Here is a 17152-nt window from a genome sequence, read left to right on the forward strand (position 1 = left end):
AACCACATAAGCCCCTTTCTCTTGCTTTTGAAACTCACTAAAAACAAAAATTGGAATTTAGTCCATCCAGTGATTCTTTCTTGCTTCTTCAATTTTAAATTTTATTAATAAAGAGATATATATTAATGAGCAACAATTTTTCTATTTTACTAATTCTTTTTAGCATGTTGTGATTTCATGGATAACTTTTTCTGTGAATTTTCTAGGAGACAGTGCATAGATAAAGAATTACACAGATTTTTGGGTCTTGCAAAAAATGGGTAAACTTCTGGGTGTCATGAAGAATCGTACGCAATTTGTGCATATAGAAGTACTCCTATGTGTCTCTGGGTAATCATGCTACCAATCAATAATTACCAACAGTCTTTCAAAATCAAGAGAAAAATTAGTTGAATGCCTTATTAATATTGTTCTAAATATATTTAGACATATGAGTGTTCAAGAGATTAGTTCTTTTGTTTCTTTATCCATTTTTTTAACAATAGAAAGATGTTCCAGGGACTTCATATCAGTGATCAACATTAGAAAAAAATCTAGTACATTGGTGGTTCTAATGTGGAAAATACTTGGACTGAATCTTGTCCTGAGTATAAATAGAAGACATTCAAATGGCACAGTCTAGTTTGGACTTAGACACCAAACACTTCTGTAACTTAAAATATGCTACAGTTTTTCCTTCCTTTTTTATTTTTAGAGTAACAGGAATGTTTGGGTGGGACATAAAATGATGATCCATAACATGCTGGGTCTTCTCCAGGCAGATGTATAGCTTCTGTAAAGGTAAGAGCACTCCTTCAGTTTACATTAGGGATAGATCAGTAGCCTATTCTTTTTTCTTATACTGCCTACAACAGAGGCCACTGACCACGTGTAGCCATTGAGCACTGGAAATGAGGCTAAATGAGGCTAGTGTAACTGGGAAGTGGATTTTCAGAAATTAATAAACTATTTTAGCACAGTTTTATGCTCTCAGCAAAACTGACCAAAAAGTCTAGAGAATTCTCATATGCTTCCTATTCTTACCCACAAACACACCCTACCATTTTCCCCCTGCACTATGCTGGTTCATCCATTATCATCTACAAACCTACATTGGCACATCATTATTCTGACACTCCATAGTTTATTTTAGGTTTTGCTCTTGGTGTCATGCATTCTATGGGGCAGACCTATGATAACATTTACCCATCACCATAGTATCATATAGGATAGTTTCACTGCTCTAAATATCCTTTTTCTTTTCCTATTCATCCTTATTTTCCCCCAGCATGGGTCAACCTTTATTATTTTTATTTTCCCTATAGTTTTGCCTTTTTCCAGATGTCACACAGTTCTAGGGTACGCCGCAGTCTTTTCACATTGCCTTCTTTTTTTTAGTACTATGTATTTAAATTTCCTCCATGTCTCTTCATGGCTTGATTTATTTTTAGTTCTGAATACTATTCCACTCTCTGGATGTACTACAGCTTATTTAACCACTCACCTACTGAGGAACATCTTGGGTACTTTCAAATGTTGGCAATTGTGGATAAAGCTGCAGTTTTTTATGTCCGCATAATAAGTTTTCCCTGTTCAGATTTTGTGTGGACCTAAGTTTTCAACTCCTTTGGATAAACGCCATGGAACCTGACTGCTAGTTCGTGTGGTAAGAATATGTTTTGTTTAATAAGAAACCTCCAAACTGTCTTCCAAAGTGGCCGTGCCACTTTGCATTCCCACCAGCAATGAATGAGAGTTTCCGTTGCTCTACAGCCTTAGCAGCACTTGGTGTTGTCTGTTGCCGGGGTCCAGCCCTAGTGGGGTCCAGGGAGTCCTGAAGGATGAGTGGCGTCGGCGAAAAGATGAGACAGGAGTCGTTCTGTTCGAGCAATCTCCAGAGAGAGAGCTAAAGCAGCTTTCTCTGGGTCCCCTTTTATTACGATTTTTCTCATCATTATAGATTCACAATACGTCATTAATTACATAATTTAAAACTTTGCCAAGACATGACATTTCCTTAACCATGATTGAAGGTACATTAATTTACATTTTTCCAGGATGTGACCTTCAGTTATATAATTATTAAAAGTACAGAATCATTAATAAAATATGTCACTAATTTACATTCTTCAGATTTTCCCAAGATTTACTATTTTTCCCAAGATATGTTATTTTCTTATTAACTAATGCCAAACTACGTAACCAGACTCTAAGTCTCCTAACCAATCATTAACCTAAAGTACACTTGTACTTTATTTCTAATTTAAAATTCCCATCTAAAAAAGTCCCTTTAAATCTTATATTTAAATATCCTAAAGTTTATGAATCATCCTTAAAACATATTAGAAACCTATACAACTAAAGACTTAAGAATTTCTAAACTTAAGAATCTAAATAAAATAATATTTCTAACATTATTCTAAAACTGTGTCTTATAAAGCTATTTTAATTAATTCCTAAATTTATTCTCATAAAACTGGTTGAGCTGCTTTCTCAAAGAGTTTCTTTGTTTATCAGTCAAGGTACACTAGTTCTCAAAGAGTTTGTTTCTCAGTCAAGGTACACTAGTTCTCATGACCTATCAGAGGATGATTGTTGTCCGTAATTAGGTTTGTCCACAATGTACTAAGATAGAAGAATAGCCTTTTACTTTGTCCTAGATATGCTGAGGGGTAGTAGAACAGCCTCCAAGGCATGAACTACCTGTTATGTTCTAGCCATCTGAAATTTAATTTGTTTGGCATTTAACATATTCATGCCTCCTGTGAGAAACATAAGCATGAAAATGCAAAGTCCCAATTACATAAAAAAGGGTCTCATGGTTTCGGTTACCCACCAACCAGCCTGGCTTTGCCAGCATTCATCCTCACTGTGACCCTGTCAAGACAGTGGGAGAGCGGCTTTGCCAACACTTTTTCTCACTGTGACCCTGTCAAGACAGTGAGTGGGGGATCGCCTTCACCAGTCTGTGTCCTGGACTTTGGCCATTCTGATATATGTTTGGTGGTATCTCAGTGTTTTAATTTGCAGTTTCCTAAGATCATGTAAGGTTGAGCATATTTTCTCATGATTACTTGTCATCTGTATATCTCCTTTGATGAGATGTCTATTCAGATCTTTAACGCATTTTGTAATTAGTTGTCATTTTCTTATTGTTGTGTTTTAAGTTCCTTGAATTTTAGTCTTTTATCAGATAAGCCACAGAGAGAATATTTGCAAAAAAATAACTTATCTTCTCATTACCTAGACATTGTCTTTCATAAAACAGAAGTTTTAAATTTTATTATAGCCCAGTTTATCAGTTCATTATTTAATAGATTATGTCTTTGTTACTGTGGATTGAGTGTCCCCACCAAATTTCATGTTGTGATTTAATTCTCTTTGTGAAGTATTAAGAGGTTTGAAAATTAATTCAGTTACAGTATTTGAAGGTGGAGTGTTTGTGAGAAAATATAGCTATTTGAGACTGTAAGGGTGCGACCCTAATCCAGTGGGACTGTGGTTTTATAGAAAGAAAGACCTTAACTAAGATGTTCTGTCTTACCATGTGGTACCCTATACTGCCTAGGGACCTACAAAGAGTCCCCACTGGCAAGAAATACTTCAGGAGGTATGGTGGCCTCCTCTTCAACTGCATTGTCTTTCAGAGCCAAGACTTAAAGAAAACGTTATTCTTTTTGTTTGTTTGTTTGTTCGTTTAATATGGTTTTTTTTTATTGGTTGTTCAAAACATTACATAGTTCTTGATATATCACATTTCACACTTTGATTCAAGTGGGTTATGAACTCCCATTTTTATCCCGTATACAGACTGCAGAGTCACATCAGTTACACTTCCACTGATTTACATATTGACATACTCATGTCTGTTGTATTTTGCTGCCTTTCCTATCCTCTACTATCCCCCCTCCCCTCCCCTCCCCTCTCCTCTTCTCTCTCTACCCCCTCTACTGTAATTCATTTCTCCCCCTTGTATTATTTTTCCCTTTCCCCTCACTTCGCGTCTGACTACGTTTAATATGTTTTTAGTTGTTAGTGGACCTTCGTTTTATTTCGTGCTGGGATTCAAACCCAGTGCCTCACACATACAAGGCAAGCACTCTACATCTGAGCTACAACTCCAGCCCCCAAGAAAACTTTATAAATTCCTCAATCTTTGGTACTTAGTAATAGCAACCTAAAATGGGTTAAGATAGATGTCTTGTCTAAAATATCATTGCCATGTAAATGAAAAACCAGACTTTGTTTATTATAGTCTTCAAGAAGTTTCATGGTTTTGCATTTTACATTTAGGTCTATGATCCAGAGGCACTTTATCACTGAGAAATATCCCAGCTCTTTTTATTTTTTATCTTGGGTCAGAGTCTAAGTTGCTGAAATTGGCCTTGAACTTGCTATCCTTCTGCCTTAGCGTTCCAAGTGTCTAGGATTCTAGGTGTGTGCCACTATGCCTGACTATATGATCTTTTTTGAAATAAGTTTTTTGGAGAAGAGTGAAACATCCATATCTAGATTAATGTTTGTTTATTTATTTATTTGCATTTAGATACTAAGTTGTTTCAGTGCTATTTGTTAAAATAGGCCCATTTCTGTCTGTCTGTCTGTCTGTCTCTCTCTCTCTCTCTCTCTTTGATCACTGATCAATCTGCCTGTTGTTTTACTCACACCACACAGCTTAATTACTGAAACTTAACATGAAAGCCAACATTGGGTACTACCAGTTCTCGGACTTTGTTCTTGTCACTCAATATTGAGTTGGCTACTGTGAGTCTTTTTTTTCTATCCACATAAACTTTAGAATTGGCTTATTTACATCCACTAAATAAATTGTTGGAATTTTGATTTGGCTACCATCAAATCTGTATATCAAGTTAGGAATAAGTGAACTTGTGAGAAATCTTCCCATTCTTAAACATAGAATCCTCTCCATGTCTTCAGAGATACTTGATATCTTTTCTCAGAGTTTTGAAGTTTTCCTCATATAGATCTTTTACATATTATGCAAAACTTATACTTAAGTGTGTCATTTTCATCATGTTAAAGTTTTTAACTTTAAATACCACTTTTTATCGATGGTGTGTAGGAGAGCAATTGACTCTTGTATATTGTATGCTGCAACTTTGCTGTGATCAATTACTAGTTCTAGGAGATTTTCTGTCCGTCTTTTTTGGGTATTCTTTAATAGATGACTATGTCATATGTGAACAAAGTTTTATCACCTCCTTCACAGTATGTATGCCTTCTGTTTTCCTACCTTGCCTAATTGCATTGGCTTGGACCTCCAGGATAATTCCAAAAGGAGAAATAAGAGAGAATATCTTTGCTTTTCCCCCTAATCTTAGTAGAAAAGTTTCTAGTTTATTACCACTTAGGTGGAAGTTAACTATAGATTTTTATAAATATTCTTCATTAAGTTGAGTAGATTTCCCCTATCCCTGATTTTCTAAGAGTTGTTTGTTTTTTTTTAATCAGGAATGGGTATTGGATTTTGTCAACTGTTTTCTGCACCTTTTGCTATTAATATGTGATTTTTTTTAGTTGTTGCTATAATGAATTACATTGATTTTTTGAATGGTAAACCAGTCTGCATACCTGGAGTAAATCCCACTTGGCTGTGGTATATACATATAATTATTTCTAAATAGTGTTGAACTTTAATGTAGTTTGGGATCTTTAATGTTCTGCAAAGGCCCAGGTGTTAAAGACTTGGCCCTTGGTATGTTGCTAGTGAGAGGTGGTGGAAACTTTGGAAATGGGGATTAGAGGGTGGTCTCTAGATCTTTCAAGGCATGCTCTAAAAGTGAACTGGGCAACCACGGTCCCTTTTTCTTCTCTTTGGCTCTCTGGCCATAAGGTGAGCAGTCTTTCTTTGTCATACGCTCCCACCATAATGTACTGCCTCACCACAGGCCCAAAGCCATGGGGCCAAATCATGAACTGGAAACTCAAACATTGTAAGCCAAAGCAAACCTTTTTCTCTGTATATCATCTTGGGTATTTTGAATAGTGACGGGAAGCTGATAAACACTTTTGATTTTCTAATATTTTATTACAGTTTTTTTCTTCTATATACCTGAGAGATATTCGTTTGTAGTCTTTAATTCTTGTAGCGTTGTTGGTTTTTATTATTAGGACATTACTGGTCTCATAAAAAGAGGAAGTATTCTCTCTGTTTCTGTCTTCTGGAAGAGGTTACCAAGACTTGTTATACTCTCTACCTTAAGTGGTAGAATTCATCAGTGAAGTCCTCTGAGCTTGCACTTTTTCTTTTGGAAATTTACTAGTTTATTTCCATCTCTTTTATAGATATAGGCCTATTTAGAGTGAATATTATTTGTGTGGGGTATGGCAGATTGTATTTTTCAGGGCATTGATCCATTTTCAAGGCATTGGTATGGGGATGGAGTTATTCATAATATTCCTTTGCTATCTTTTTAATGTCTATGAGATCTGTACTGACATACCCTTTCTTATTTCTGATATTAATAATTATGTCATCTCTCTTTCCTAGTTAGCTGGGCTAGAGACTTATCTATTTCATTGGCTTTTTTCAATGAATCATCTTTAGTTTTGTTGAATTTCTGAATTGATTACCTACTTTCAACTTCTTTATCTAATGTTTTGTTCTAATATTATTTCTTTCCTTGTGCTAATTTTGGATTTAATTTGCTATTCATTTTCTAGTTTCTAAAGACAGAAACTTAGGTAGTGAATTTAAATCTTTCTTCTTTTCTGTTATGTATTATTTAATGCTGAGAATATCTCCCTAAGTATTACTTTTACTCTATTCTACAAATTTTAATAAAATCTATTTCAAGTTCATCCATTTCAAAAATCTGAGATTTCTTCATGAACTCATGTGTGATATTAGATGTGTATTGTTTTATTTCAAGGTATCTTGGCATTTTCCAGTTTTCTTTCTGTTGTTGATTTCTAGTTTAATCAATATGATCTAAGTGAAGATAGATCATGACTTCTGTGCTTTTAAATTTGTTATGTCTTATCCATCTTGGTGAATGTTCCCTTTGATTTGGAGAAGAATTTTTAATCTGCTCTCATTGGATGAAGTAGTCAATGGGTGTCAATTTTGTCCAGTTGATTTATGGTGCTGTTGAATTCAACTATGTCTTTATTTTCTGCTTGCTAGATCTGTCCATTTCTGATAAAGGGGGATTAAAGTCTCCAAATAAAATAGTGGGTTAAACTGTTTCTACTTGCAATTGGATCAGTTTTTACCTCACATATTCTGATGCTCTGTTATTAAGCACATACTCATTATGGATTTTATGTTTTCCTAAAGGATTGCCTCCTTTATTGTTATGTGATTTCTCATTTATTTCTGACAAGTTTTCTTCATTTGAAGTCTGCTGTGCCTAAAGGTAATACAGTAGCTTTGACTTTCTTTTGATTAGTGTGTTAGCATAGTATATCTTCCTCTATCCTCTATTAATTGCAATATATATTTGCAATTAATCCAATTATTCATTCTAATAATACCACAGTGCTTCAGAAGGAATGCAAACATTTCATAATAACAAAATATTCTTAATTCTTTCCTCTTCTCCCTTTAGGCATGTCTTCACTCATTTCACATATACATAAGCATATGTACTTGAACATCTTATTTATTATTTTAAACAACTATTATCTATTAGATCAATTAAGAATAATGAACTAAAAGTTTCCTTTACCTTCACTTATTTTTTTCTGATGTTCTTCCTTTATATAGACCTAAGTTTTGGACCTGTGTCTTTTTCCTTTTCTTAGGAAATTTTGCCATTTCTCAGAAGGCATGTTTCATTTGTTTGGCAGCAAATTCCCTCCAGTTTTTTTTTTTTTCTCTGAGAAAGCTTTGATTTCTTCTTCATGTTTGAAGTATAATTTTTCAGGACACAGAATTCTAGGTTTGTGGGGTTTCTTTTTCTTAACACTTTAGATATCTTATATCATCCTCTTTGGCTTGCATGGTTTCTTTTCTTTTTTTAATATTTACTTTTTAGTTATAGGTGAACACAATGTCTTTATTTTACTTTATGTGGTTCTGAGGATCCAACCCAGTGCCTCATGCATGCTAGGCACACACTCCACTTCTGAGCCACAACCCCAGCCCAGCTTGCATGGTTTCTGAGGACATTTCAAATAAGTCTCATCCCTCTGGCTCCTTCAAGATTTTCTTAAGTTTGAATATGATGTACCTACATATAATTTTTATTATTTTTTTTCATGCTAGTCTGAACGTCTTGCATATCTAGTTTAGTGTCTGACATTTACTTGGAAAAATTCTTATTAGTGTTTTGAATATTGCTTCTCTTCCTTTTTCTCTTTCTCCTCCTTATGATTTGTTTTACCTTTTGTAGTCATCCCAAAATTCTTGTATATTCTGGGTTGTTTTTTAAAGTCTTTTTTTTTTAAAATTCTGCTTATTTTTGAAGATTCTTTTGTAATAGCCTCAAGTTCAGAGATTCTTTAGCCACATCCAATCTATTAATAAGCCCATCAAAGACACTCTTGATTTTTGTTATAGTGTTTTTATTTTCTAACTTTTTTTTTTAGTTTTTGGTTTTTCTTAGGATTTCCATCTTTTTGCTTACAATGTCCATCTGTTCTTAAATGTTGTTAAGTCCCTTAAGCATGCTGATCATAGTATTTTAGAATCTCTGGTCATTATAAGCCAACATTCCTGTAATATATGATGACAGTTCTGATGGGTTATTCCGTCTCTCTAAACTGTCTTTTTTTTCTTACTTTTAATACGATATATATATATATATATATATATATATATATATATATATATATTTCTGTTTTTTTGTTGAAAGTGGAGCTGATATACTAATTACAAGGAATTGAATTGAATCAAACTTTAGTAATATAGCAGTAAGGTATAGGGAGGGGCAGGTTCTCCAGGAAAACTTGTGCCCTGGACTGTGATCCTTCAATAGAGCTTCTCATTCCTCCTCCCACTCCCACTCCCACCCACATAAGAGAGAATGACTAGATGGGACTGGAGGTAGATTAGGCTCCCAATAAACCCATGCATCTTAGCCTCGGGTTTATTAGTTTTCCCTGAGAACAGACTTTGTTAAGAAGAGCTGAATGCTCTGGTATATTTACGAGTGGTTCATTTTTCCCTTCCCCCACCAGAAAGTGGAGGGGAATCTATTTCATCTTCATGGTGAGGACTGGGGAGCTCCTAGGAGCTCCTAGAATTAAGATTCACCAAAGCTGGACAATCTCTATGACTGAGTCCCCTGGAGTTTTTAACTCTTAAAGATGTCCTCACCAAGCCTCCAGAAAGTCATCCATCATAGCAAGTGTTCTAGCCCAGGCACTGGTTTCAGCAGAAGTCTCTTCTACTCCTGCTTTTGCTCCTGGTGAGTTATGAATCTCTGAATCCACCATGCTGTTTGTCCAGTTTCTGAGGTATGCCTGGAGATCTTTCTTCTTTGATGGGTCTAAGAAAAGTTATTTATTTTTCAGTTGGTCTTTTTTTTGTTTTTTTGTTTCTTTAACATGTTCAGACAGAGTGCTCATTTCTAAGCCCCTTTATATATTGGACTGGAAACCAGGAGACCCAGATAATCAACTTTTAAGAATATAGTTTGCACATGCAAATAAGTAATTGGAAATTTGCAAGTCAAATGGTGACTTGAACCAACAAGTTTCCATTTTGTCCTTGGATGTATATTTTCTGCAAGAACAAATGAAGCCAAACAAAGGTTAGCATTAACTTCATCACTTTTGTAAATGGCTTAGGTTGTCCTTGAAGACGGCAATCAACAATAAGGATGCTCTCCAGAGATTAAGCAAAATTAGGACCTCCTTCAAAATGAGTCTTCAAATTTTCTTCTTCGTCCTATTATTTAGGAACAAACATGATTTTGCTTATCTGATGCAAATATATATCATGGGTTTAGGACATTCTTGAGAGGACGATGGCTTAAATCACTTGTCGAATGGGCTTCATGATGGAGAAGAAAATCACTTCTAAAAGTCCAAGATATCAAAGGCTATGCATTCCTAAAAGAAAAAAAAAGTTGAAATAAAATTTTACCTTCATACGAGGCAATACCAAGAGTTTTAGTAGATGAGTATTGAATTTCTGTACTGGAATTGTGCATTTTTAATAATAAAAGGTCTTTTCTTTTTTATTAGTTACACATGACAGTACAATGATCTTGACATATAATACATTTGAATCAAATGGGGTATAATTTCTCATTTTTCTGAGTGTTCAGGTTGCAGAATCACACTGGTCATACAGTCGCGTATATACATACAACAATACTAGTGTCAGGTTTTTGACATCTTTGCCTATTTTAGAAGCCCTGGTGCTGATCTTTCTCCTTCAATATGTACATTTATGTATCACCAATGAAAGTAAAAACTGAAGGGTTCAATGAAGGGTCTTTAATGACACCAGTAAGAAACTATTTTCAAATTATAGATGGAAAAAGAGAAGGCTTTACTTGGTGCAAGAGTCAGGTGTACAAGAGACCCAATATTAGATCCAGAGAGTGTTCTAAACATAATCTTTCTTTGTGACAGGTCTTTCCTAATATGTAATTATTATACAGTACCTGATTGGTATTCATCTATATTCTTTCCTGATATGTTTTCCCAGTTTCCTCTATGAGCATTTATTTTAAAGCTTTGGCTTGACTAGGAATACAATTATGGAAACTAAAAGTTCAAAACATTTACTTAATATAATTTTCTAACATATTCAGAAATCCCACATAGTGGTTAACCATAACAATAAGTCAATTAGAATTTGAAGGGAACATTATCTGTGACAAGTTACAGTCAGTGTGTGGACTGTGTGCATCTTAAGGAATATATATATATATATATATATATATATATATATATATATATACATACACACACACACACACCTTGATTTAAAATTGAAAAAAGAATTAATAATGGCAAACTAAAGAGCTGATTTTTAGGCAAGTTTTTTCTTTTTTAGAAAATTACCACTCCTTGAGTGTCAAGTCTTTACATTTAGTACATTGAGTTAGAAATCTTGCTAAACATGTTGGTAAAAAAGCAAGCTGCTTTTCTGTTTCAAGGTTTCCAAATTCTTGAAAGAATTTCTCTTAGCACTATCTTTGGGCAAGGCTCTTTTGTTAAAATTCTTTTTTTGTCCCTTCTGTGATAATATACTCTATCCGTCATCTTATTTTTTTATTCCTACAATATAAATCACAGTCTGTAAAACTGCTCCAAACAGAATTAAACTTTCTTGGAATTAAAGTCCCCTTTCTCACTGAAAGCCAGGGGTGAAGCGTCGGCACTTGAATTCTTATCAGGAATTTTAAAAACAGAAGAAAAAAACCCAAATATTTGCTTTTGAAAATTACTATGAACCTTTTTTTTTTCCTTCAAATTTTAGTGACTAAAATGAAAAAATATGGCTAGCTTCAGAGCCACTGAAAAGTTGTAATCAGATATGGCTTGAACTTTCGCATTTTATGTTTGTGTCCTTTGGAAAGACTTTCTATGATGTTTTCCGGTGTTTCAGTATGTATGCAAAAGATATTATGATTCATATGTTCATGTATTATCATGCTAAAAAGAGCCAAGTATTATCTCAAAAGCAACTTTAGTCAAGTTTTCTTACCAAACCAATTTATATGTGAACATGGGCAGTTCAGATAGGCCACCCAAATTAAAATTAAAACTTCCATTTTGGGATGAGAATCTCCTTCGACCCTTTTTTAAATGTAACTTCAATTTTCCATATCAACAGGATAACAAATTTAGTCTGTTTTTAATGTCCTTTTTCAAATGTGCTTTGTCTGTCTTGAAAATATAGACTTATATTGTAATGCCTTTTATAACAAAGACAGCACGATATCTGTATATTATATATTTTCATCATATGCAGTAATGGTTTTGTGTCTAACTGGACATTTTAGCCTTGGAAATTTCTATTCTTTTTATAATTATAAAGGTTCTGGCATAATAGATAAGCTTGAATTTCAGATAGAGACCTGAACACTGTGGGTCCACTACCATAAGCTAACATGGCTTTTTGTTCTAGTTCTGATGTCACATCTTGGTGATGGTGGGGTGAATCTTTTATCTTACCCTGAACCACTGCTTCTACATAACTCAAAGGAATTAATAATTTCCTCTCTTGCAGGACAATAAGGGGTAAAGAGCAGGAGCAGATATAAGAAAGAACATGACAAATGATTGTAAATGAAAAGAAAATACAATAAGCACTGCATAAGGTTTTGAATCTATGTAGCTAGGTTGTTCTGAAAAACCTCCAGGGAAAGACATGCTTCTAGAAGGCATACCAGAATGGATGGCAAGTTACCTAGAGCCAGTTATCTTAAGAAGAAGGTAGAGCCTGCTGCACAACTCCACCAGGCATGGTCCTTCATGGGAACATTGCCTTGGAGCTATGAGTGCTCATGTCGTCTCCTTATGGATGATGCCATCAATGTACTCAGAATGAAGGATTAATGATTTTTCTCCTTGGGGAACTTCAATTGTCCATATCAACAGGATAACAAATTTAGGCTTTTTAAAATATCCTTTTTCAAATGTACATTGTCTGTCTTGAAAACATAGACTTATAGTCAGGGACTCTCAGAATAATAAGAGACATTGTGACTCATATGTTTTTGTTTTTTTTTAATTTGACACTCAGATTTAGATAGAACAGTAACTGCTTGAGATTTTGCTGTAAATTCCAAGACACTAATGCTGGCTCTGTGGTTTTCTTTATCTAAAACTTTTTGGATTTTAACTCTACCCTCATCAAGGATCAACTTCTCCCCAAAGACTCTGATTAGAAATTTGAGGAAAAGATGGAAATGAAAATAAGCTTTCTAAAGTGTGAGTTCATAAAAACATTGGTGATTTGAAAATTAATCTCCGTTCTAATCTAGTGAAATAGAATCATTCTAGTTAAATCATTCTATATTATCTGAAATATTTTCCTCCATGATAATCCACTCAAAACAATTCTGGTGGTTCAATCAGTGGCCCATATTTTATAAGTCTTTGAAAGAAAATCTTTCCAGAAACCACTTCTCCTCTTTATGAAAGGAGAATGGCAGCAGGTACAGTAAGGAAGGACATGCTATTAATTCAGCTACATCTTGTAAGTGATCATTAATTATCTTGTGTGAAAAATAAGAAGGAAAAGAAAGTATACAATGTCTCATCCTAGTATTTGGAAGTAAGTTTAATCCAAGTTTAAGCCATTAAGTGACCACAATTGGTATAATTGTATCTCACTGAGAAAGTCTGACACAGATTAGAAAACTCACTGACCATCTCACCTGACTATGAAGTTAACTATTAAAAATTGGTTAAAACTTGAGAATCAAATATTAGAAAATTTCAGCACATCTTGTTAATGCTTCAAAGGTCCTTCCCTACACATATAAACCTTAATAGAGAATTCTACAATACTGCTCTGTTCTCTGTGGATTACATTTATATCCAGGTGTTAGAAACCAAAACAGTCCTATTAATAGAATAGTAGGTATCATTCACTAAGAAGAAATGGGGAGTTTATAATAAACCCATTGTGAACTGTATGAGCAACTTGCTACATTATACCAAATTTAAATATTAACTATAATGATAAATTCACATGATATGAAAAATGTAAAATAAAAGTAAATGCTTTAGCTTCCTTTTACTAAGGTACTTGACTACAAAATTGGAAAGCATAATACATAATAATTATGTATTATGTATTATCCATAGTTTACAGATTTTTCAAAATGTCATTTTGAATTTATAATAATTTATGGATCACACAGGACTTCTCTAAAATAGCATGTTTAAACATGGAATAAAGATACCAAGGGCATGACATGTGTTTAAAGCCAACTATCCTGGAAGGCAGATCTGGATCCTATTTTTGTCTTTTCAATTTTCAAAATTTATTTATTTATTGGAGTGAGGTGGTATTGGGAATTGAACTCAGAGACACTTGGCCACTGAGCCACATCCCCAGCCCTATTTTGTATTTCATTTAGAAACAGGGTCTCACTGAGTTGCTAAGCACCTTGTTTTTGCTGAGGCTGACTTTGAACTTGTGTGATCAGCCTCAGCCTCCTGAGCTGCTGGGATTACAGGCTATTTTGTCTTTTTAGTCCACTGCTAAATGCTGGAATGCAAGATAACAGGTCACAATAATCCAAATCTTTATCCCAGCCAATTATCTTCTAAAAAGAAGAAACATCCATCTCAAGCATACACAGATAGAACTTTTAGGATGCTCCTCCCACACATATTTGAAAATGTGTCCGTCTGTTCTCAATTGCCATAAATCTAAAGCCTTTGAATACATTATCTGTTCATCTTTTATTTGATATAAAATAATCTAGTAGTTCACTACTGCAGAGATTTTTATCCCCTAGGTGACATTTGAAAAGGTCAGGGGACAAATTTGATTGTCATGGCCTTGGGTAGAGGAGCAATCAATATCTAGTAGAAGCCAGGGATATGGCTAAACATCCTATAGTGGACAGGCAAGGCCTTACGACAAGGAATTATCAGGGCCAGAATGTCAATCACACCAAGATTGAGTTAAATCTGCAGTCAATGTTGACCTCACCTGTCTTACAATAGAAATGTCTCTTTGTGAAAGAGATGTACTCACTCTGACCTTCTCAGGATGAGGGATTCCAACTAATAGGCTTCAAAAACACACTGGAGCACTTCACACAGGTGCTTGAGTGAACATTTCCCTCTACATGATATTATGGCATTTGACAGATGTGAAATCATCTCCACTTGTCTCTCTGAGTATAAAATATAGATCTAGGAAATGAGGGCTTTACTGTTCTAAAGGTCATGAAGGCCTTGATCATCTCTTTGAATAAGAAAAAAAATTACAGATGCTTTGCAGCAACCATAAGCCTAACAGAACAGTCAAAAGTCGTACCTTTCAGGTTTTATCTCTTTCACATTTAAATAGTTCTGAAAGCAAAAGTGAGAGGAATTAGGCTTCAGCTGATAACGATGTCATTTTAAGACTTGTGCCAATGCTAGGACCCTTAGAACCATAATCACGTGGCTTATTTTAGCTTACATTTCAAACTCGTGGTAAGAATAGGTATTAAGTATTTGGTAACTGGGGAATTTTAAAGGTTATTAAGTTCTGAATAACAGAGTCTCTCATGTTTTCCCACCAAGCTTTTCCCAGCAGTTGAATATATCTGGATCTTATTCTGGTTTTTCATTCTTTTTTTAGCTTCCTGAAATGACTCATGTTCAATCACGACGACCCTGGATGATGTTTCTCCTGCAGAACGTTGGATTGATCTTAGGTTGGCTTTCTCTCTTACTCTTGGCTATATATGAACAAAACATTAAAATATAAATTAAGATTCTCAAAATCCTTCAAAGATGAAGTCACATGGTGTCATTTCATTTCTTTTCTTGTATTCTATAGTGATGAGTAAATTATGCATTTCTTATCTCAAGTGAAGACTGTGCCTTGGAGTTCATTAACCTGCTAATTTTTAAATGCAATTTTGGTTTTGGAAATATCTAAAGGTCAGACTGTCACCATTGAAATTTTCATTTTTCTTTCCAATGCTGTGATAGATCTTATTAGTTTTTTTTTAGCCATTAGTAAACTCAATTAATTCTAGTAAACTTAAAAAAATATTGTTTCCCTGAGAAAGAATATTTGCTCATAGAGTTTGAAGTAGACAGATGCCTGTTGGGATAAAATCAACTGTGACCTTTCTGATGTCAGCTATACACTTTTTTTCCCTGTGATATTTTAAAATCAAAAGCAAACTAAATAACAAAGAAACATAATAAAGTCTAGTTTTAACATGGTGATTTGTATGACCTTCTATTATTGGATGTCAGATGTGAAGTCCCCCCTTACCGCGTTGACATGGTATAGTTCACCTGGAGGCATAACTCACTGGCTAAAGAGTGCTCATGAACTTGAGAAACCCAAAGGATAATATATATGTCAGCATTCTTCTTCTAAAGTCACCAAAGGAAATCTGCTCCAGGCTGGTAGAACTGGAAACCAAAGATGAAGTTTGAACATTTTTCAAATAACAAAGGTTGATTCCAGGCAATAGATTAATGCCTAAATGCTCACAGATTGTGTAATGGAGAATATTTATGGAAATAATCTTCCTGACAAGTGAGATGTGTTTTATATTCGTTCTGAGGAAACACAGAATCCTAAACAGGATTGCAGTAGGTAAGCTTATGAAATGAATAAGCAACATTACTGATAACCTAGAAAAATTATTAAAATAGAAAATAACCCTGGATTTAGTCATGTTTTTTCTTGGAACATGAATGCCTAATATTTTTTCTGTTTTTTTTTTTTTTTTAAGTATTATCTTGACAAGGGAAAAAAAGCCTGTTTTACTGCCAAAATGACTCATGGTACTCAGTCATATGTCTTTCCTATGAGTAGATATTCTTTGCCATGCCCCCCCCCACCCAAACACAACCTTTTTCAACCACTTTTCTTTGATTTCAAAAGGAAGTAGGCTTCTTCTCTAGTTGTGTTTAGAGTTTGCTTTTAAAGAAGCATCATTGAATACTGCAATAGTACTCAAATTTGGATGCATAGCAGAAATCAACTGGAAGACTCCTCAGTAGGAAACAGATGACTGGCTTCATTCATTCATCCTTGGAGTTTCTGATGCTGTAGGTCTGGATTGGGGCCTGAGAACTTGATTTTGAACAACTTCTGGGTGGTGCTGATGCCACAAGATAGAGTATGAGTCTGAGCACCACTGGTATGACAGGAGTCAGGCACGATGGGTTTCAAGAAAGAACAGGTACACACTCTGCTGCTCAGAAGCTATGTGCTTTTGAGTAAGGAAATTAACACTTCTGAAAACCTCATGCTAGACATGAGTTCCTGAAACTCGCTTCTCTTCATCCCTTTGCCTCTGAGCAACAGATCAGTCCTGGGAGTTGCTGGGTGGGGAGTCCACAGACAGTACTTTGAGTCACATTTACCCTGAAAGGTAAGCAGTTTGACAGGTAGAGCTTTGCCCTTCTTTTGTTAAGAGGCTACATTGTAACTGAATAGATACATACCCTGGTATAGGTCAACACAATGTGGAGGTATCACGATTCATTCCTGGTGCCATCTGTTTGGGTTTCTATGCCCAGGTTCTGATTTTGACATGAAGTCTTCATT

At 34.7% G+C, this 17152-nt stretch overlaps 1 protein-coding gene across 3 annotated transcripts in view; it reads left to right on the top strand.

Annotated features, from left to right (window-relative positions):
- Positions 1–15343, top strand: part of SLC39A12 (solute carrier family 39 member 12) — a gene marked incomplete at both ends in the record, with an annotated part of 70705 nt that extends 55362 nt beyond the window's left edge. For all 3 annotated transcript variants that reach the window (XM_081299749.1, XM_081299750.1, XM_081299751.1), the window contains one exon: positions 15215–15343. In XM_081299749.1, the coding sequence (XP_081155875.1) occupies positions 15215–15343 (129 nt within the window). The remainder of the gene's footprint in view (positions 1–15214) is intronic.
- Between the last annotated feature and the right edge of the window lie 1809 nt (positions 15344–17152).

Source organism: Spermophilus citellus (assembly GCF_964194105.1).
Source record: "Spermophilus citellus genome assembly, chromosome: 6".
In the NCBI taxonomy this organism is placed as follows: domain Eukaryota; kingdom Metazoa; phylum Chordata; class Mammalia; order Rodentia; family Sciuridae; genus Spermophilus; species Spermophilus citellus.